At 43.2% G+C, this 23,272-nt stretch overlaps 1 protein-coding gene across 4 annotated transcripts in view; it reads right to left on the minus strand.

The window, feature by feature from the left end:
• Positions 1-23,272, minus strand: part of LOC138981624 (pre-mRNA-processing factor 40 homolog A-like) — a 41,407-nt gene that overhangs the window by 17,464 nt on the left and 671 nt on the right. For 3 of the 4 annotated variants that reach the window (XM_070354604.1, XM_070354606.1, XM_070354607.1), the window contains exons 3-16: positions 18,378-18,438; positions 16,586-16,672; positions 15,902-15,957; positions 15,196-15,303; positions 9,099-9,235; positions 7,655-7,864; positions 7,040-7,139; positions 5,880-6,017; positions 5,520-5,611; positions 4,864-4,972; positions 4,278-4,428; positions 2,029-2,162; positions 1,425-1,631; positions 937-1,053 (exon numbers count right to left, since the gene is read on the minus strand). In XM_070354604.1, coding sequence (XP_070210705.1) covers positions 937-1,053; positions 1,425-1,631; positions 2,029-2,162; positions 4,278-4,428; positions 4,864-4,972; positions 5,520-5,611; positions 5,880-6,017; positions 7,040-7,139; positions 7,655-7,864; positions 9,099-9,235; positions 15,196-15,303; positions 15,902-15,957; positions 16,586-16,672; positions 18,378-18,438 — 1,707 coding nt within the window. The remainder of the gene's footprint in view (positions 1-936; positions 1,054-1,424; positions 1,632-2,028; positions 2,163-4,277; positions 4,429-4,863; positions 4,973-5,519; positions 5,612-5,879; positions 6,018-7,039; positions 7,140-7,654; positions 7,865-9,098; positions 9,236-15,195; positions 15,304-15,901; positions 15,958-16,585; positions 16,673-18,377; positions 18,439-23,272) is intronic. The other variant, XM_070354605.1, reaches the window with a different exon arrangement.

The raw sequence follows: 23,272 nt of genomic DNA on the forward strand, positions 1-23,272 counted from the left end.
ACCGTAGCCGTAGGCGAAGGAAGCACCCTAGCCAGAGAGGCCACCCCAGCCACGCCCCCCGGAAGGGCACGCAGCTCCGCTTTCGTCGACGCTACTTCTTCAGCCAAAGACGAAATCTGTGTACTAAGGGAGAGAAGCAAAGTGGCCACGTCCGCAGACGCAAGCCCGAGATTCACAGCAACAGGAGCCGCTTTAACCGGCTTATCAACATGAACAATCTTATCTGCCGGTTTACCGGGCAAAATGGAAGCAGAGGGCATGTCAACAACATTTTCACCGTTTTTATTTGATAAAGATTCTAACACCGGAACTACAGACTGTCCCGACTGTTTAGCTTTACGAGGCGTTTTTCTAGGTGGGGTAGACTCAGCAGCTACCAGCTTAGAAGACTGCCTCTTCTTGACGCTATCCGCCATGGCCAAAACAACTCACGAAAAATTTTTCTCAAGAAAAATTTCACAAGTCAACAAGGCCACAAAACGCCCACAAAATCAAAGAAAAATCAAAACGATCTCACCTCACATAGTCGCGAAGACAAGACAACAAGAAGAAACCAAGGAGAAAGACCCCAGTCCGGAGACCAAGTATCAAGGCTGAAGAAATCAGCCGGAGCATACAGCACTGCGACCAGCTAGCTGACCGCTGGGTTTTGGAATGATGCAAATGGCGGCAAACGGAAGTCAGACAGGAAGTTAGTCTGGCATTATGGGATAGGTCACTCTTTTTTAGAGTTGCTTCCCTTGTTACCAAGGGGACGTATACAGCGTTGCTAAGCACTGAACTAGGGTTAATTGCTATATGTGAGTTGGGTAAGATATGTAATTTAATGATCTTTTACAACAGGCTGTTTTACAACTAGTGTGATCATTTGCTATTTCAGACTGCACTGATTAGCTGTGAGAAAAAGTGTGTGAATATTTGCCGTCTACTACTTACACTGTTGTAGGTGAGTTTGATGTTTCCGGAGTCCAGACTGCTGGCCCTTTTGTCACTCAGGATCACTGCACTGAAGTCTTCGTATGTGGTGGAAACTTCAATGAAGAATGATTTTTCCTGAGAAGAACAGAATTGTAACAGATTTTCTCTAGAGAGGCAGACAAATCTGTAGACCAAATAATATTTTAGCAATCCCCCCCCAACTCAAATGTTGAAATGTAGACATACCACTATTACTTGCCTGCAAGATGGAAGTCAGAAATCACTATGGTAATGTTGTCATTGTCAATACTAAAGGTTGAAGCATGGCTGTCTAAATGATACATGTTCTTTTAATTCATGGAGCCTTTCTCAGTACTGAACATTACCTTTTTCTTTTTTATCAAATAAAGTCTTATACAGCAGCGACTCGGGCTGATTCATTCTACGCTACGTCCTCATTTCTAAAGTAAAACAAACGGAAATATAATCCCAACTGTTCTCCACACCTTCAAGATTTCCTTGACGATCTTCTTCTCGTCATGGAACCTGGCCTTGAGATCTTCGACATAGAATTTGAAGAGGTCGAGTGGGGTGGAGCCTGACTGCCCCAGCATGCTGGAGAAACGCACGTCCTGCGAGACTGCTGGGTACAGGTCCATCCACAGGGACATAGAGTTCAGCTTGCCTTTGTCATGAAGCTCATCCAGCAACACCTGTTAGAGAAAATTATGTGTTTGGAAATTTTTATTTTATTTTTTTTTTTTTTAAACCCACCCGAAATTCAAGAGTACAATAAATAAATAAAATTTTAAAAGTTAGACACAGAGAAAGTTGGAGAGAGCCGAATACTATTAATGATATGTTTGTTTTGACTCTTGTAATCTTTATACAGTATTGAGAAGTCAACGCTTCACTGAGCTATGTTCTTTTTATATTGTCTCAACCACTGCAAAGTCATAGAGACTGGAGATAAAAAAAATCCCTCTGTGACCTCCCCTTTTAAAATTGGAAGGAATTTTATGTTACAAATTTTAAACACCCTCAATAAAATTCAATAATCAACTCTTCCAATTCTCATGTTATACTTCGAAGCAAATTTCTGCCACTCACCAGGAAGCTTTCTCTGTTTTTACGCTGAATGCGTTTCTGCCGCCGCCTCTCCCTCTCCTTCTCGTCATCATATTCCTGCTCCAACATGCGGATGTGCTCTTCAAAACAGATCAGTGCATCCTCTTTGTCCATGTCTGTAAATAAAATGTCAAACACTGAGCCTCAGAAGGCTGAAAAGAACAGAGGATCTTTGGAAACAACTGTCAGGGTTATGGGCTGCGGAAAAGTTGTATTCCTTTAATGATGATAGATGTTTTCTGTCCTACGGATTTTGCCTATTAAGGACAAGCACTGGCTATACACTACAAGCCCTTCAAATTGAGGCAAGCTCATTTATATACAGCTCACTAAAAATAAACATCAAAACCACGCCATTGGCATCACCGTGAATTGTAAGCTCAGATCTGTGGTGGTGAACAAGATCGAAGGAATGTACCAGCGCTAGGCTTGTTCGCATGACCAACTTCTTGTTCGTATTTGCATACGAGAATAACGGTATTTTTAACGGCACTTGAGCCAGAGCGAGGCTCATTTCCTTCCATTATCTCGTCGTGTCGTCTGCGCTGAATTTGAGTCAGTTTCGTCGAAGTTTTCTGCTTTTGTTTTTGCATCGATAAAGTACTTTAGTGCTTCAACAAGCAAGATGGAGGATGATGAGTTTGAAACTTTCTTTTGAGTTGTTTCTTGACAACAAATCGTATGCGGAATCGGAACGAATTACTGAGGAAGATCTTCGCAATGAACTGTGTATCGCGGTGAAAAAAATGACAGTTCGTCAAGTGACAGTGACGGTTACGAAACGGAATTTATGAAAGTGCAGATGGATACAAACAGTGGCTGGTCCAGTTTAGTGAAATGACAGGATCAGCAAACATTACCGATAATCTGACTGATGTTGGATACTTTCTTCCGCGTTTTTTTGCGTAGCAAATGCTCGACTTGCTTGTCGAAGAGACACTGCGTAGAAACTGACTCAAATTCAGCACAAAGCAAGCCAGTGACAAGACGTAAAAAGTTTGCGTGTTCGAAAATGGCGACCTGTGGATCTAGTGGAGATCAAAGCTTTTCTCTACTTGTTGTTGCTAACCGAACTAGTAAAAAAAATCGTCCTATGACATGCACTGGTCCACACATTTACTTAGTTAGATACCAGGATTAGGAAGTTGGATGGTCAACATGATTACCTGTTCAAATGAGTTTCACCAGGCATAGTCTGGTTATTTTCACAAAATTCCACAGACTACCCAACACAACTCCTTTTCATTGGCTCACGTAAGTGTAGCCTATGCGATGCTAACTTTTGTCTGTCTGTGCGTGCGTGCGTGCGTATGTATGTATGTCTGTGGTAGAAACTTTAACATTTGACTGAACACCGAAATACTCATTTTACCTGGTTATTATTCAAGCAACAGCTTCAAAGTATTGAAGCAATGATCAACATTTCGTCGGCACGTATGTAGTTAAAGTGTGTATCCAAAGAAAACGGGTGGTGGGGGGTTTTGGGGGGGTAAAAACACCTGACTGGTTTGTGTCGTGTGTGGTATGTAGACCAGGTCAGGGGTCAAGGTTAGGTCAGATCGCGTGAAGGATTGTGGTATAGATACAGTTATCACCGAGCTGCAGTTCGCCGATTCGGAGAAGACGATTTCACATTGTTCGGTTTCGTAGCTCCAGAAAAATATATAAAGAAGATACCAAAGGAGATTTCCTACAGGTTAATCTGCACAGCGGGTTTCCAGTGTCTGCGCGAGGAAGCGCTGTTGAAAGTGCAGTGTCGATTTGGCCATGTGGCAGTCGTGTCCCCGTAAGTAGGCTACAGACAGACAGATCTAGATCTAGTGTCTTGCACTCTTGCACCGTGTCACCTATGCTTACTGTGTGTGTGTGTATGTGTGACGGAGTGATTGAGTTTGTGCAGAGAACAGTATCTCTGGTTTGTGTTACTGTTTGTCGATTTCTTACGTGAGCCTTGAAGGCTTCGCCTCTTGTTTTTTGTTGGTATTTATTGCTAAGAAAATAAATGATGCATGCAAACAAACATATTGTAATGTTAAATATAACCCAATCACAACCACAAAGTGTCATGCTTATTAGTGCATTTTCAAAGAAGTTGTAGTGTTGAAAGTTAGTGGGTGTTATTCTTACGCTAGGTAAGCAAAATAATGTGGCTACAGGGGAAGTAATGCTGGCTGGAATCTGGAGTGCTAAAGGTTAAGAAATCTTTTGAGTGAGCAAGAAAAAGTACTTACTCTCAAGGTCGGGGTCCTCGGTGAATCGCGTGTTGTCTAGCAGCATCTGCTGGGCTTCTGACCACGTGGTGCAGTACTGTAGGTTGGGCATGCTGTCCAGGATCTCAGAGAAAACTTTGATGTTGCGCTTACGTAGCGCCTTGGCTTCTTCCTGTAGGTAAACACACAAAACAGCTGTGCAACTGAAAGCCCAATGTTGTTGTTTTTCTACAGTGGAACCCTGCTTTAAAAACCACTCGTTTTAAGACACACACACACCCCCCCCCCCAAGTAAGCCTTAACAAAATGTGTCAATGTCAAGTGACAATTGGATACTGATTCTTACCTGAAGCAGATACTTTCAGGGCCGATAGGGGGAGACTTGAATGTGTTTACGCTTCAGATTTCAACGATCCTAGAATATAAATGTTCATTTTTGGAATATTATAATTAATATGAGTGGAAAAAAGATATTCATTCCTTGCTAAATCTGGATGGACAATGTCACTACACTGACACAACATGTTCTATTTGTTAAAGTAAAAGCACCAGAGAAGTACCATCTTTGACACAGTGATGTATGCAAGGTATGCAAATGACCACAGACCTTTTCTCTCTTGGCAATCAGGTGAACAACGTCGTCAAATAAGTCACGCCTGTCTCGGTCGCTGACATTCTTCCAAACCTCAAGGTCACCAAAAATGTTATCAGCTTTCCTGGAAAGACAAAAATACAAATCAGCAATGCAAAGGCAAGTTGCAATTACCTAAGCAAACACGATTACTACCTGTATGGCACTTGCTCTTGTGTTCCAGAATACTAGCATCATTTTAAAGAGAATCATGTATTCATAGGATTGGGATACAGTGGACCTCGCCTTTTAACCTGTTTGCTGCCAGTAAATATTTGTTTACAAAGCATTACCTGTATTTACCTGAATTGACAACTGACAATGTTCTTTTGATGTATAAAAGTAATGAATACACCACACACACACATTGTTTGTTTGTTGTTCTTTGTCTTTGTTGTTTATTGAACAGTATATTGCCCGAGCAAGTTACCCAGGACATCAGCTGATGTCCTACAGGCAGTGAAAGGGTTAAAGACCTCTGATTTACCCCTTTGAAGACATTGTCTTCTTAGATTTTTCTCTTTGCTATGTATTTCAATGTACCGCCATTTTAAGATTACCTCCCGTTTAAGAACTAATTTCTCAATTTTCTGGAGGTCTCAAAACGGGGGAACCACTGTATGTATGCTCACCAGTATTTCACAGAAGAGTTCATCTTGTCATTGTGCAGCAGAAACTGTTCCAAGTCCTCCTTGGCTTGTTTCGCCCGGATTCTATTCTCCTCCTGTTGACAAAAAAACCCACACACACAATATATCTATAATCATAACCAAGAAAGGCAGAACACATATGGCAACATCAAAGAAACTAAAGAATGTGCTCTGTTTTTAACATCATTTAAAGCAGCTCCATTGCTTTGATTCTTCGATCTCATATTTACATAAACAATGTTGACCCTTAAAACCAACACATACAAAAAATGGACACAAAATTGTTGATTGTGTGGAGGGGTTGTCTTGAATTAAGGGGTATAAAAAAAAAAGATGACAGACCTTCTCCTCTTTGGCCCTCTGGGTCTTGTACTCATTGAAGGCCTGTTTCTTCTCGTTAAGGTGGCGCAGTGCCCCATAACGACCGTCGTTAATGATCAGCTTCATCGCACTCTCCCATGAAGCTGTAGATGGAACATCCTGAAATTGGAAGAAAAAGTAAGCTTCTGTACAAAAGAAGTCTCTTTGTTTATAAAAACAAAACAAAAAATCTACAAAACACAGACGTTTAAAGAAAAAAGTCTTCAAATGGAGGCAAATTTACGGACAGTATGATAAGAAAATTATCAGACCTGTGCACACTCAAAACGCTCATCAGTAGTAAAGAAACCAAATTTCAGTAGTTTTTAAAATGTTTCAGTAGTAAGCTGTAACGACAGTTCAAGACATAATTCTGCTCACAAAGCACACAAACTGAAACACTATGACGCAGTAGAATGGGAATTACTATTTATTAACAAGCCAAGGTGAAACATCAACACTGTTGTAACATTTGTTCTGAAAATGTCTTTGGTCTCGTCATTCTGACATTCATTCATCACTGGACTGTCTTGAGAATAACTGGACTTCCAGCACTGTTGTGCCGTTTTCTTCTTCTTTGGTGACAGAGCTGGTGTCTCCTCTTCACTATCTGAATCTCGCACTCTTTTTTTCTTTTCCATGTTTCACTTCAATCACAAGTTGCCACGCAGACGCTGAACTAAGTCTAAGAACAAAGACTCAATGCTGAGAACACGCGCGCTTCCGGTAAATCGGAAAACGTCTTTTCAGCGCAACGGCCAACTAATTGGTCAAAACATCTAAAAACAGACAACAAGTACACAAATATTTTTTTGGAGTAAAACATCGGAATTTCGGAATTTTAATTAAAAATCCGTAACACCGTATTCTGCATATAAAAATCGGAGAAATTACGGAGAAACCGTAGATGTGCACAGGTCTGAATTATGTTAAATAAAGCATGAGAATGAGAGTAAATCTTTTATCACTTGGCCTTTAAAAACAATGGTTCACCAAACATTCTGTCATTTTACTAAAAATATCATATTCTTTGTGGTAAATGCGCACAATTACAGCAAAGTGCGTACAATTACAGCAAAATCTGTCCAACAGTACACAATGTTTAGCTATAAAAATCATATAAAAATAAAAGGACCACTCACCTTTTCTTTCAATAAAGTTTTGAAAGCCTCGATAGCCTCTTTCTTGTTTTTAAAATGGTACTCTTTCTTTGGAGGCGGTGTCTCTTCATCACTTTCAGGACTGAAAAAAACACAACAACCATGATTTTTGTTACACTCAACAGTTACATGTGATAGCATTTTGAAAATAGGGAGATAAGTTGCACAAAACACTTCCAAGTTGGTGCTAAATATGTTTGCATGTGAAAACTTACTGATTTTGTTACACTTTGTTCTGCGTCATTGGACAGTATTTAGGAAATAGGAACGTAAGCCTTGCTACACACTTTTTGAGCTAGGTGTTAAAAACTTTGGCAGGTGAACATTTACAAATGTTTACATTTTGAGGTTTTTGGACTTGCTTCCTGTGAAGAGTGGGAATTTGTTGCTGAATGAATGTTGCACATTGACAGGTGTCACTCACCAAAATTAATTCATACAAAAATGACCACTTTGCATACAGAGCAGCAAGGCGGTTGATTTTTGGTGTGTCTCCAAATAGAACAATCCTGTTACCCCCCGTGAAAGCCTGATCAGATCTGGGGTGGTGTGCATGATGGCTGACAAGGAAGGACAGAACCTTTAAGCAATACTAACCTTTTACTTTTAGAACGATCCTTGGTCGGTGCCCTTGCAGAAGCGTTTGTGGTGGGAGGTAGTGATGGCATGGCGGGGTTGTGAGCAGCAGAGGGGGGAGGGGGGAGGGAGATGGAGGCCAGGGTAGCTTCCATGGCTGCCTGGATGGCAGATGATGGAGTGGAAGACTGATTGCCTGGCACTGGAATGGAGGATGCACCTTCCTCAGCCCTGAAAACAAAACGGATAAGACTTTTTGACAAAACTGCATGAAAAATGTTCTCCTCTCCAGTATGAAAAAGGTGATTATACAGATCCTAAAAAAAGTTTAACAAGAAGGGCAAAGCCCATACGACTCACATGCTTGACCTTGACATGACCTTGACCTTCAGGGTCAAGGTCAAATAACTAAACCTAGCAATGACATCATACACTAAGAACTGCTTTACACATTTTTCCTACCAAAATACATGTGAACTTTACCCAAGGTCAAGGTCATCCAAGGTCATGCAACACAAAGCTGTTAATTCAAGACATAGGAAGTACAATGGTGCTTATTGGCTCTTTCTACCATGAGATATGGTCACTTTTAGTGGTTCACTACCTTATTTTGGTCACATTTCATAAGGGTCAAAGTGACCTTGACCTTGATCATATGTGACCAAATGTGTCTCATGATGAAAGCATAACATGTGCCCCACATAATTTTTAAGTTTGAAACAGTTATCTTCCATAGTTCAGGGTCAAGGTCACTTCAAAATATGTATACAATCCAACTTTGAAGAGCTCCTGTGACCTTGACCTTGAAGCAAGGTAAACCAAACTGGTATCAAAAGATGGGGCTTACTTTGCCCTATATATCATATATAGGTGAGGTATTGAATCTCAAAAACTTCAGAGAAAATGGGAAAAACGTGAAAAATAGCTGTTTTTTAGACAACATTTATGGCTCCTGCGACCTTGACCTTGAAGCAAGGTCAAGATGCTATGTATGTTTTTTGGGGCCTTGTCATCATACACCATCTTGCCAAATTTGGTACTGATAGACTGAATAGTGTCCAAGAAATATCCAACGTTAAAGTTTTCCGGCCGGACGGCCGGACGGACGGACGGACGACTCGGGTGAGTACATAGACTGACTTTTGCTTCGCATGTGAGTAAAAAAATCATAAGCAGATTCTCGCAAAAACTATATTTGAACAATAGTTTTTTTTGTATCCTTCTTCTTCTTCAGTGTTCAATGATCGTTGTGTTTTTGTATCCAAAATTTACAAGCTTTTTGAAGTAACATGCACACACCTGGGTAGTGCCAATTTTGTCGCTACTAGCTTCCACTGGGAGGAAGCAAACCTCAACTTGCGAGCAATGGGTAAAAAAGTATAAAAATGAAAAAGAAATCCCATCCCCTCCTCTCCCCACTATTTATTTTTAAAATAAGACCCAAACGTCTGTGTGTTTTACTGACTGTTTTGTTATTTTATCCTCCAACTCCTCCAGTTCTTTGGGCTTGGTCCAGCAGCTCTCCTTGGTCTGTGAGTTGTGGTAGTACACCTTGCCCGAGTCAGACTTGTACTCCTTCCAAGGGCACTGAGATAGCAGTCTCTGCAAATGCAAAGCCAAAATTAGACATTTATTCTATTCAATGTACCCAGCCTGAACACTGTTCATTGTGGGCGCAGTACAGTACATTACCAAAGTAGCAGACTGCAGGAAAGCAGAAGTCAAGTCTGGTCAACCAAAAAATCGCCTATAGAACAATCATTTCAACAGAAGACACCCCCCCCCCCCCCCTCTCTCTCTCTCTCTCTCACACTTGGCCATGCACACTAAAAAAAAAAAAAAGAATCATTCTATCAAGATCTACAATTTCCTGAAGTTTAAAGCACTTTGGAAACAATATTAATCCAAAATTTTAATAATAAATTTTCATTTAATTAATATACTTACCCAACTCACATATAGCAATTAACTCTAGTTCAGTGCTGGTAACGCTGTACGCGTTCCCCTTGGTAACAAGGGAGACCACCCTAAAAAAGAGTGATCCATCCCATAATATCAGACCGATGTCCGGTCCAACATCCGTATGCGTGCGCATACGCCGCCATTTGCATCATTCGAACGAAGCCCAACTCACTACTTTTTTAGAACCCAATACCACCACAGCGGGGAGGCGGGAGGGTTTAAACGATGTGAGTTGGGTAAGTATATTAATTAAATGAAAATTTATTATTAAAATTTTGGATTAAATTACATATTATTACCCAACTCACATATAGCAGATTGCTACTATAGGTGGCGGGTATATAGCGAAATTATGATATTAGAACCTGCCCTGCGACTACCATAACAGGTAACGCGGAACTGCCGTCCTGAATCAAGACGTCTCTGAGGTGGAAGTTAATAAAAACCTCCTCAGACCGCCAGTAAGCCGACTCCAGTACTTCAGCCAAAAAAAGGCCCGACCGGAGGACTGCCAAAGAGGAGGCCCATGCCCTTGCCTCAAACGTTCTAGCTATAGAGAAAGGCAAAACTGCCCTAACATCTCCAGACTGTGTTAATCAACAGGTAAACACCTGTCTGATCAACATGGAGACTCACTTGGTTAAAGTCCCTATCGCAATATCCTTACACCTGGTGTGATAAGTGATATCATAAAAGCTTCTGACTTTCTGACCAATTGCCGAGTCCGTGACAGGTACCTTCTGAGCGTCCTCACAAGACAAATAACCACATCGAGCTCCCCAGGAGCAAGAAACCAGTGTAGCAGTCCATCTAGGTAAGGTTGACTACAAAACGTCATACCTCTACCCGAGTAGATAGACCTTCTTCCCTCCATAATACAGTGTTTAACGTCGTTTTCAACCGTTCAAGGTTAAAACACGACGGAGATGAAAGATAAGTCAAATGCCCTTTGATTCAATGATCAAACAAGAACCGTGAAAGACAGAAAAATCCTCGAAACTCGAGATGTTAGACTGGCTAACCGTGACTCTAAAGGAACCACACCCATGCTTCAAGAATTGAAAGTGCAATTGGAAGCTGGTTGCCCCCATTACCACTTAAATGTCGAGGTTAAAACACGACCGAGATGAAAGATAAGGAAAGTGACCTTTGATTCACTGATCTAACAAGATCCGTGCGAGTCAGAAAAATCTTCGAACCTCGAAAAGTTTAATTGGCTAAACGTGACTCTAAAGGAGCCAAACTCTTGTTTCATGAATTGAAAATGCAAATCGAAGCTGGATTTCCCCATTTTCCGCTCAAATGCCAGAAAATATCAAAGAAACCCAACAAGTCAAAGATCAGTCTTTCTAAAAGAGCTGTCTTTATTCAAAATAGCCAGAAAGCACGCTTACTCCCACTTCTCACAGAAGCTACTAGAGTAAGCTTGGCCGTTTTCCGTGAAAAATCGCCAGGCTAGCCTTGAAAACAGGGTAAAGCCAAGCTGCACCAAGCCGTAACAACGTGCCGAAAACTCATAAAGTCTTAAATAAGACATGGGAGACAAAACGGAAACCCAAAAAGAAAGGTGGATAGCCACCTGCAAAAAAACAGAAAGAAGAGGAGTTCTTTCCGTAAGAAAAAAGCACTTAGAACCACGCCAGTCTAAGTGGCAAGTGAACAAAACCAAAAACCCTATAGAGACTCTGAACCAAATCCAGAGTCGAGGCGGAAGCCCCTGAGCATCTCAAGGATACTCCTACAGTAGACATCCGTGTAAAACGAATGTGAGAAAGCAAAGATGCCTTCTTGCCAGCCTTAAGAGGTCTGGGAACCAAGATTGCAAAGACCCGTCTGTGAGACCAAAAGGTCGCCGAACAGATCTAAGAAAGAGCCCTGTGAAAGCGAGGGTGTCGAGCCAAAGCTAAAATAGAAAACAGCCAGCCTGAAGCTTTTCGTTTAGAAACAAAAAACCGCCAAGGCCTGCCTAACGCTTTCCCTTTTACCGTGAGCTTTTCTAAGTAGGAAAAACCCCACGTGCATAGAAGCGGACTCAAAGAGAGAACTTTCAAACGAGAAAGAGATTAAAGTCTCGCCAAAAGAACAAAACTTTAAAGGCAGAGGCTTACTCTAGGTAAAAGACGGCAAAGCAACATCCTTTGTATCTGCGTCCTGTCGGACCACAAAGATAGCCAATCAGAACGTAACCGCCCAGGCGAGAGAAAAAAGCAAGTTCGAAAGAGCCCATCATACAGAAAAGATGCGACATTCTATCCGAGCTAGGAGATCTTGAACTCACAGACAGTATCTCCTTGCTATCAAACTCCAGATGGATGTTTGCCAAACCCGAGGGCGGTTCCGTAGAACGCAAAAAGAGAACCTAAGTTCTTAAGCCTGGAGTTAACCGAATCCTACAGAAAGCGCTCCGTGAGTGACACGCCACTTGAGCGTACGACACAAGCTAAAGCACCCTCGCCGCAGGTATAAAGTTGAGTGTTGTCCACCAAGGAAGTGGTGACAAAGAAGACTCGCTTGTGAAAACTTCCACAAGCACAAAAGGACCCAGACAGAGGCTCTAAGGGCTTGACACCCAAAGATTCTCCTCAGAAAGCTCAAAACCACTACGAACTGCCGCGAACAGCGACACAAGTGAAGTAAGAGCCTCCCCATTTCCTCCTCGTGATCAAAAGCATCAACACGATCATCGAAATGATGAGAACCAGTCACCCATCCCGATAAGGCGAAACTTGCCAAAATCGGAAAAATTTTGAAAAATTTACAAACACCGGAACTTCATGACCAGGTCTCCATCCACCTGTCCCATGCCAGCTAGAAGACTGGAAGAGGAAGTGGATACAGCCTGTATAACAGCAAAGGACCCGCAAAAACGGAACCGGAAGCCAAAAGCTGAAAAGTGCCGACCGCCAACACCACAGTGTTAACGGTAGAAGGCCGCTATCCCATCCTGTAACCGGAAGACGCAGCCGCAAAAGCGGAAGCGAAACCGGCCGTGGATTAGTAAACATGCGAACCAACCGGTTGCATAGAAGCACACCGGACGATTCCATTCAACCTCAAACCATTTCAGCTGCGAGCGCCACCGCCCTTGCTAACTTGAAACGGAACCTGAATTCAGTGCTAATCGTTAAAGCGGAAGCACCTTCATCTGAACAGCCGTCAAGCACAACCGTGCAATCCGGAAGCTGCCTTCCTGTTTGACTTAAAATATCCAACAAGGAACCAGCCTTACTGCTCACTTCCTGCCCCCCCGGGAGGAAGCGGAAGTCAAAACTACAAGCCATATGCCATCTTCAGGGCAATGAACGACAATTCCCGGTCGCGGAAGTGAACATACTGTTCCTCCGAACTCCGGAAGCCGTCGAACAAAGATAGGGGCGGATGAAGTGAAAAAATCTTCAGCCACCCCTTCCTGACAAGTCCTAAATGCCGTCTTCCACTGCCCACGTCACTGCGCTGGACAACTTGAACGGCAAGTTAAGCTGAGTGTCATCCACCACCGTGGACACCTCTCCAAACATCACCTTCCTACTCGGTGACAAAGTCAGGAAGGTGACCCCCAGAGAGACTCGCATGGCCAATCCAAGAATCACCCAGCCCAACAACTTCCTGCCCCCAGGGCGGAAGCTTACGTTGCCCAGCCCGAAAATGCGTGCTACATTCCCCGGGCGAACGTACACCACTTTCACCGGAGAACCCGGCCACACGCGGCCATTTGCCAACTCCAGGGCAATGGACAACGATCTCCGGAAGTTGAAGAGAACATCCTGTTCCTCCGAACTTCCAGAAAACGGAACCGGAAAGAGGTGGAGTCAGTTACGCCCTGCTCTCAACCACCCCTTCCGGTCAAAACTTAAATGCCGTTTTCCGCCGACCACGTCACTGCGCTGGACAACTTGAACGGCGAGTTAAGCTGGGTGTCGTCCATCCCATGGACGCACCCTCGTTAACCTTCATGCTCGCCATCGTAGTCAGGTAGGTGACCCCAGAATGACACCCATGGTCAGCCCCAGAGTCACCAATAACTTAAATGCCATTTTCGTTAGCCCACGTCACTGCGCTGGACAACTAGAACGGCAAGCAAGCTGGGTGTCGCCCACCGCCATGGACGCACCCTGGTTAGCCTTCCTGCTCGCCATCGTAGTCAGGTAGGCCACCGAGGCCTATTCAGTCACACCGTCCTGCTGGAAACCAGACGCAGGAGGTTGACCTACAGACGGACACCCGCGGTCTGTCTCTCAAGGCATCCCCGTCATCCGCCCTACCCTCCGACTCGAGATCAAGCTCAGAGACAGGAGGTAGAACATCAGACAATTTATCGTCGGCAGAACCGACCATTTCCTGCCCCCTGGGCGGAAGAGGACTAAAACGGTCCCCGATATTCTCGTCAAGAGACCTAAGGATACGTTCGTCCTTTCGCTGCTCATAAGAACTCTCACGGCATCCAACGCACGAGAGAGCCCCCTGAGCTCGCACACCGCTTTCGCTAGAGAACCTAGCTACACGCGGTGTAAACATACCTTGAACTGGTGTCGACACAATCAGCAGAGACACCAAGAGGGTACCCCATCCTGAGAAGCATGGACATCCGCCCTAGTCACGGTCGCCGAGGGCTTAGCGGAAGTCGAAGTGGGAGCCGCAGGAGACTGCCGGATCTTGGCTAAAGAAAAAACATCAGAAACACCCGCCGGAAGAGAACGCAACTCCTCCCGAGTGGAAGATAAATCCGACGCTAACGTCGAAACCTGAGCGCTCAGCGTCAACAATAAAGATACAACATCAGCTGGTGCTAACCCAGGACCACCAGGTGAAACAGAAGCAGTAGATGCTACACCAGAAAAACTACTCTTGTCAGAAAGTACACAAGTCTACCCGGAAGTTGCTTGAACGTCTGCTAACATGGGAGACTTAACGGAAGTTGCCTCAGACGATAAAGACGCGGACTTACCCGCGCCCTTATCCCTCCTCGAGCTTCTCTAAGGAGGCGTAACGTCAGGTACCTGCCTCGAACTAGGCTTCCGTTCCGCGCTAACAACGAGCGCAGCCTCCGCCAAAGCAAACAACTCATGAAAAATTTCACAGAAACAATTTCAGAAAAATTTCACAAGGTTAGTATAAACGAGCGACGAAAACGTCGCTAAAGTTACAACAAAACCGAAAAGATCTCACCACACAGCATAGGTACAGGTGTAAAGTTAGGCGGCGACCAAGGGGAGAAGCCAAAGCCAAAGACTCTGGCGAAAAGCTGAAGACAGCAGGAGCGTACGTCAGGAGCGTCCAGTCCAGTTGAACCGCTGAGAGAGAATGATGCAAATGGCGGCGTATGCGCACGCATACGGATGTTGGACCGGACATCGGTCTGATATTATGGGATGGATCACTCTTTTTTAGGGTGGTCTCCCTTGTTACCAAGGGGAACGCGTACAGCGTTACCAGCACTGAACTAGAGTTAATTGCTATATGTGAGTTGGGTAATAATATGTAATTTAATTAATGCTTATGAAATAATGATCACAATTAGCTACACAGATCAAGCAAGCTGGTGTGACAGATACACAGTGTCAGAGTCCAACTCTTTCACAAAAGCTGAGAAATGTAAATACCTCTGTTTGTGACTTCAGTTCATCAGGTTTTTCCCAGCTCGACTTCTTTGTCACACCGTTGTAATAGTATGTCCGTCCGTCTGGAGCCTTGTACTCCCCCCAAGGACTCTGAAAGCAAAAGGCATTATTGTATGTGAAGGAGCTCAATACTAGGCCAAAAATAAGGACATGAGTTCCAAAAATTAAACTTGTTTAAAATTCAGGAGAATTTGACTCCTGTACAAGTGTAGACTGAAAGTAAAAAGTAATTTTTCTCAAACAGTTGTTAGATGCGGCAGAGCAAAATTGGGATGTCTGAAATTGTGACGTAGGTTACATGGTGTTTTTACTCCCAAATATATATGTATTACTCAAGTGTTGCAGTCCTTACATAATGGACATTGTAACTTACGCCACAACATCCACTTGATTATTTGAATGGTTTTATGTGAAAATACTGGACAGGAAATACAAAACCTACCAGGTTTGATTGCAATTGACAGGTTTTTGTGTCAAGGATTACAACATAACTGCTCTATAGTTTGACTGCTGGCTGCGACAAATTTTTTTTAAATGTTTCTTCTTCTCTTTCAGGTAACACATTCACCGGTTACAATACACCTAGCGCAATCACTGTGCAGGGAAGGGAGCAGATTTGAAAAATCACAATTTTAAACAGCACTTGAAAGTATGGATACACTTGTCACAAATTCAAACCTGTTCTTACCTTGCCTTCCTGTCCTGCTGGTCCACCTGGACCTCCAGGTCCCATATCTCCACCTGCTGTCCATCATTCAATCAATCAATCAATCAATCAGTTGCAAGGTTTAATAATCAATTTCTATTGTGCACTTTACGCATTAGCCACACTCAAACAAAGCAAAGAAACATGTATTCACAATTAAAAAAAAAGTAAGTTTTGCAAAATTCAAAATCATAATGTCCATAACACAAACACACACAGTACTACCACCACTCATACCTGAAATGAAATGATTATTAGAATCTCAAAAACAAAGTCTTAACCAAACATCCTGTATTACGTTGATAACAGCAATAAATAAACTCGGCAAAAAGACAACATGCAACATTTTTTGTACCCCAAGTAAAAAAATGTATACCTGTGTTATTTTATTCAAACTTTTCATGCAGTAAAGTAAAAGGCATTTGAATTGGCTATCTATAACACTCTTCCGATGTAAGATTTCTTTCACAGAGGTCAGGTGATTTCTGCTCAAGTGGGGTTACCCCCAAAATCAAGCCAACAAAAAATTTTTTTTTAAATGACAAACAGTTTGATAACTTTTACAGGAAGAAAGTCCTATCAATTATCAAGAAACATTTTCCCTATTTTAGTGTGCATAGTTTTTCAATGTCAAGACTATTGAGTATGACACACTAACAAACTGACCTGGGAACATTGGAGGAGGAAAGCCCATGGGAGGAGGCATGCCTGGTGGAAACACAGGGGGTGGCATGCCTGGTGGTCCATTATAACCTGCAATTCAATGAGCAGAACTACATCAACTTTACTCTTCACAGCCTAGGGGATGGGTCTGGCGGTTCAAAAGAGAAAGCTTACTGGGTCGTGTCCCCTGCCTGAGAAAGTTCTACATTTGGATGTAAACAACCAGCTATTTCATGTCTTTTACGTTGACAGAAAAGGCGTATTTACATAGATCCATGTATAAATTTCCATTCCTGAAGCCTACGTTGAAACAACAGTCACAAGCCAGTGCCGTCAAACAAACAAAAATTAGTGGAACAGAGATTAGTTTTAACAAATGAAAGTTACCTACGTATTCATTGCACCATAGCTCATAACAGTAGCATTGCCACATCCCCCAGCGTCAACTGAGGACACAGTGAAAAGGCACTTTTTGTTCACTTTGAGTGAAAAATAATTGGCATAATTGATGTTTGTGAGTCACAAATTATGTATCAAATGAAAAAGGAATGAATAAAGAAATGATTCAAAAACAAAGTTTACTGTATGAAATTAATAAAAGATGTGTTTTGGAATATTTTGAGTGTGAAAGTGCGTGTTCGTCTTCACTGCCTCTCGCGGCCATTTTCGCGTCACTCTTTGCAGACGACCAGTTCATTTCAAACTGCTGGGAGTACCGTAATTTTCATTGGAGGGCTGTGATATTTTGCAACCAATCAGAGAAAGCTTTACATCTTTCCCATACAGAAAACCGCGACCCACCGGAAGCTACATCTCCGTCAGCATGACGGTGAATATTACTCGTGTGAGTTTCACTAAAATTTGGTCTGAAAACTTCCATCGGCATACACGGTTCAAATGCAGTTTATAAAACATTAACTTCTGTTTCATTTAAGCCAAAAATCAAAAGAATCGAGCGAGAAATGACTTATTCCCAACGATTATGCTGCGCAAAACTGGACCCGAAAAATGCGAAACTCGGCCGATCAAAAGCCTGAAGAGGTTGCGATCTCGGCTCGCTCAAAGCAAAGTGATTTCGAACTAAAATGTTCATATCTCGCGAACTACTGCACCGATTTAAATAAAACAAATTGCTATGTGCTCAGAATTTTGATCTCTTTAAAATGGTGTGTTTCTTGTCATTCAACCATTAATTTCAAAATTTCATGTTATTGCCACAGCTATCAGTCTATGTCCCATGTATTTAGCTACTAGCTTTGTCCTCAAATGACGCCCAACATTTCTCAACTAAAATGACCATATCTCGAGAACTACTGCACCGATTTAAATAAAACAAATTGCTATGTGCTCAGAATTTTGATCTCTTTAAAATGGTGTGTTTCTTGTCATTCAACCATTAATATCAAAATTTCATGTGTCATTGCTCATAACAGTATTCTTCTGGCTGAGATTCATTATTGATTGAGGAAACATTTCTTCTGTGCATGACTGTTTGTGTTCAACTGAATGAAGAGAAAGAAACTGAGTCTGTTAGCGTTCCAGATCATTAAATATACAATCCCACATTTTTTTTTTACATCCACGAGAACAGACAGATCATACATATCCTTACGTAACATATTACTCAAAATACCTAAAAATGCATTTGTTCTTGAATTGAGTCTATGCATCCAGAATCCTGATCAAATTTAGCTATAGCACATCACTTAAACAAATCAATGAACAGATCACAGTCCACACACATCACTTAAAATGTCGACAAGTGATCCTGATTTTCCATTAATAAAAAAACTACCTTGCATTGGCGGTCCCATGGGGGGCATAAATCCTGGAGGGGGCCCGCCAGGGGGTGGCATCTGCAACAGTAACATTAAATGTGTGCTGGACAAAAGCAAAGCCAAAGGTGACAAAGTTACAACAGTAATGAATTGACAACTATCAGTATCACTAGTATCAGTATCACAAATACATGCATATTCTGTCACCACATTTATCACATTCGCAGTGAAACAAAGTGACACACATGCATACATCATTACATGTGGATTTAAACAAATTTAGTATTAAACTCTCTCTCTCTCACACACACACAGTGGAAGCCCCCTTTTAAGACCGCCCAATTTAAGACTTCCTCCTTTTTAAGGGGAGGTGGGCCAGTGCACTACCTTTTTTTTTATTTTGAATGTTTTATTGTGTCTAAATGTTATTTTATGAAAGAAATGAACAAATGATGACAAACAATAGTCATGTTTTGTATTTTCGGTTGCTGGTTTTTGTTTTACGCGACAAAAACAGTCAAAATACAGACAAAAGTGGAGTACAGGAGATACACGGATTTTCATCAGATGTGATTGTCACACTTCTAATTATTGTTTTATTTTATCCTTCTGGGTATGCTCTAGGGGATTACGAAGCAGATCTTGTTTATTATATTTATATTTGGAGTTAGGAACACTTCTTTGTTACAACTGTCAAACTTTAGGGTAACGCTTGCGAAATTATTTTTTGAAATAATCTGGATATGACTATAATAAAATTTCAGCAAAATCCCTTCGTAATCCCCTAGAATGTTATATTCTGCACAAACTACAAAAGAAAATATTGCTCTAGCTAAATTACAGCCAGAGAAATCGCGTAACTCAAGACGTAACCGTAGGCAAAATGGCTGAACTGAGAAAAACGACATTGAAGATTGAACACCACAGAAACACTATAGAAACAGACATACAAGGACAAAACTGTGTTATGAATGAACAGCTTAGTTTATTTGAATTGCAAACTACTTAGCCTTTAGCACGCCAGCAGCGAATTTATGCGTCCATCCCTTCTTTCCCTCTGTCAACCAGCATGGGGATACTGCCCCAGCGCTAAACGTGTATCAATGACCCGATTCTCGTTTGTATTTGCATGCGAATAACGGTATTTTTAACGGTAACTTACTTGAGCCAGAACGAGGCTTCTTTCCTTCCGTTATCTCGTCGTGTCTTATGCGCTGAATTTGTTGGTCGAAGTTTTCTGCTTTTGTTTTTACATCGATACAGTACTTTAGTGCTTCGACAAGCAAGATGGAGGATGATGAGTTTGAAACTTTTGTTTGAGTTGTTTTTTGACAACAAATCGTACGTGGAATCTGAACGATTTACTGAGGAAGCTCTTCGCAATGAACTGTGTATCGCGGTGAAGAAAATGACACAGTGACAGTGACGGAATTTACGAAAGTGCAGATTGATACAAACAGTTGCTGATCCAGTTTCGTTCGTGAAATGGCAGACCCAGCAAACATTACCGATAATCTGACTGATGTTGGATACTTTCTTCTGTTTTTGTTTTTTTGCGTAGCAAATGCTCGACTTGCTTGTCGCTCAGAAACTGACTCAAATTCAGCGCAAAGCAAGCCAGTTGCAAGACGTAAAAAGTCTGCGCCATGCATGGCGTGTTCGGAAATGGCGACCTGTGGATCTGCGGGGAGATCAAAGCTTTCCTCTGTATCGGAAACACCGGCAGAATCCAAACTTTGGCCTAGTACCAGCGGAAATACTTGTTGTTGCTAACCGAACTAATAAAGACATTGTCCTCTTTCTTATTTCGAACCATTGTTATCGTATCAAAGGTTGTTTCTCAAAGAAAAATTCGCTTTTGGTTGTCACCGATCGTTTGATGTGTAACCAGGATGTTGTAAAGGCGGAGATCCTGAACGAACAGTTCCAGAGGGCGTTCACCACCGAGGACACATCTCGCATCCCCAGTATGGGCGACAGCCCTTTCCCGGCGATGGATGATATCCACATTGACGAAGGTGGTGTCCGCAAGCTCCTGAGGAACCTGAAGACGGACAAGGCAACTGGACCAGACTCCATCCCAGCCTTCATCTTGAAGATGTCTGCTGACCAACTGGCGCCCATCCTTGTTCGACTGTTCCAGCTCTCGTTGGATACTGGGGAGGTCCCGCTTGACTGGCGCCAGGCCTGGGTGGTGCCTATCTTCAAGAAAGGGGAACGACACCTTGCAGCCAACTACCGCCCTGTCTCGCTCATCTCCATCACCTGCAAGATACTCGAGCACGTGGTGCACAGCTCCATCATGAAGCACTTTGACCACCATGCCATCCTTACCAACTGTCAACATGGCTTTCGGTGTAAACGCTCATGCGAAACCCAGCTCATCGTCACAGTCCATGAAATTGCCCGGCAGCTAGCAGAGGGAGCCCAGGTCGACGCCATCCTGTTGGACTTCTCCAAAGCCTTCGACAAGGTGCCCCACGCCCGCCTGCTCACGAAACTGGCTTACTACGGAGTGAGAAACGACACCCTCAAGTGGATCTCTGCCTTCCTCAGTCAGCGTCAACAGCAGGTGGCCTTGGAGGGCGTCCTATCGTCCCCAGTCGGAGTGCAGTCCGGAGTTCCGCAGGGGACCGTCCTGGGTCCTCTCCTGTTTTTAGCCTTCATCAACGACCTCCCTGAATCCGTTCAGTTCAGCAGCGTCAAACTCTTTGCAGACGACTCCCTACTCTTCAAACGTATATCCTCTCCAGCGGACAGTCTGCAGCTCCAACAGGACCTATCCAGCCTCGAACAGTGGGAATCAACATGGCAGATGGAGTTCAACCCCAGCAAGTGCACCGTCATCCGCATTGCCCCGAACAAGAAGAAGCCCATCCTGCCAACTTCCTACAGCCTCCATGGACAGACTCTGGAAACAACACCATCCAGCAAGTACCTAGGGGTCTTAATCTCCGATGACCTGTCCTGGAGCAGCCATGTGCAAGCGACTGTCAAAAAGGGCAACAGAACTGTGGGCTTCTTGCGGCGGAACTTCCGGGAGTGCACCACCACCGTCAGAGCTGCTACGTACAAGGCCATGGTCAGACCGGTCCTTGACTACGCCTCGCCAGTCTGGGACCCGATCTCTCAGAAAGACGTCACGGAGCTTGAAAAAGTCCAACGCAGAGCAGCCCGTTACGTCCACAACAACTACAGCGATCGGACCCCAGGCTGTGTGACCAGCATGCTGAAGACCCTCCAATGGGAACCACTCGCCGACAGAAGACTCGCCAACCGCCTCACTATGCTCTACAAGATCAACAACGGCATAGTCGACATCAACAAGGCCGAGTTCTACACCTCTGGCGACAGCCGCACCAGAGGAGCCCAGAGGCTGTTCCAGGAGAGGGCATCCCATCCTGTTCTCTTCAACTCCTTTTTCCCCCGAACACTGCGTCAGTGGAACAAGCTCGACCCTAAGACCACAGTTGCTCCTTCACTGGAGTCCTTCCAAACTGGTCTGGGTCGTACCCACGGACTTGCCTCGCTGACACAGTAACCCTGCAGCTCTTCGTGTAAATAGTTTTATACTTTTAACCATCTTCTCGGAGTTATTGGGTCACCCACCACCAGTAACCAATTACTCAGTACTCCGCCGCTGGACTACAGACGTTCGGATGAACCCAGTCCATACCAAGAAAGAAGAAGAAGAAGAAACCGAGTGAACTTCGGGTGTTCCCGTCATGGCCGAGAGTCTCTTCGGTAGTTTCCGTATGCAAAATTCGTAAGCTGAGCATGCGCACTCACAAAGTAAACTGGTTCCCGATTTCGGTTTATGAAACGAACCAATGGATGTCGAGTACCTTCCAAATAAGGACATTTCCGTTCGATTCCGTTCGATTACGATTGCTGCTTTTGCAACGGACTAGTGGCTGAGCGAATGGAACATTCATCAAAACAATGATGTCATGTTATAGGTCAAGAGCTGCTGCGCAGTTTTGTATGTCGTGAATGCACTGTTTTGCTGAGGACAAAGCCGTAACTAGCCTTTGAAATGAGACATTTTTTGGCGGGGGAATATCGACTACAGAAGACAATCAATGCCACACATGTTCACATTTTGTCTTTATTGACAGATAAATAGGACACTTTTGACAAAAACACTGACACACATGGATGATAGGTATGTTATGGAAACATAATCTGCCAAAATACCCAAAACAGTGTTTTGAACGATTTGGTCAATTTTGCACTGGCCCACCTGCCCTTAAGACCTTTTTCAGATTTTATGTTCATACTCATAGCCTTTGTAAATTTACCCCCATTTGAAGACCCGATTTTCTCAGATGTTTGGAGATTTTAAAAGGGAGGTTCTACTGTATAGATATGGGACTGGGTGGCCGAGTGGTAACGCACTTGCTCTCGGAATCGAGAGGTTGCGTGGTCGACCCTGGGCCAGGCCGCTATTTTCTCCCCCCTTTCCTAACCTAGGTGGTGGGTTCAAGTGCTAGTCTTTTGGATGAGACGAAAAACCGAGGTCCTTTCGTGTACACTACATTGGGGTGTGCACGTTAAAGATCCCACGATTGACAAAAGGGTCTTTCCTGGCAAAATTGTATAGGCGTAGATAAAAATGTCCACCAAAATACCTGTGTGACCTGGAATAATAGGCCGTGAAAGGTGGATGCAGCGCCTAAAGGCAGTCGATCAACTGGCCGATGTGAATGCGTGATATATTGTGTAAAAAATTCCATCTCACACGGCATTAATAGGTAACATGCGCCTTGAGTCGCCTTGTGTGGTGAGATACGTGCGCGATATAAATCCTCGTAAATAAATAAATAAAATAAATAAAAATAAAAATAGATATGTGGTGGACAAAAGCCAACCAGAATGTCACCTAACAAATAAAGAGCAGATGGCTTTTACT

The sequence above is a fragment of the Littorina saxatilis genome, linkage group LG12 (assembly GCF_037325665.1).
Source record: "Littorina saxatilis isolate snail1 linkage group LG12, US_GU_Lsax_2.0, whole genome shotgun sequence".
Taxonomy (NCBI): Eukaryota; Metazoa; Mollusca; class Gastropoda; order Littorinimorpha; family Littorinidae; genus Littorina; species Littorina saxatilis.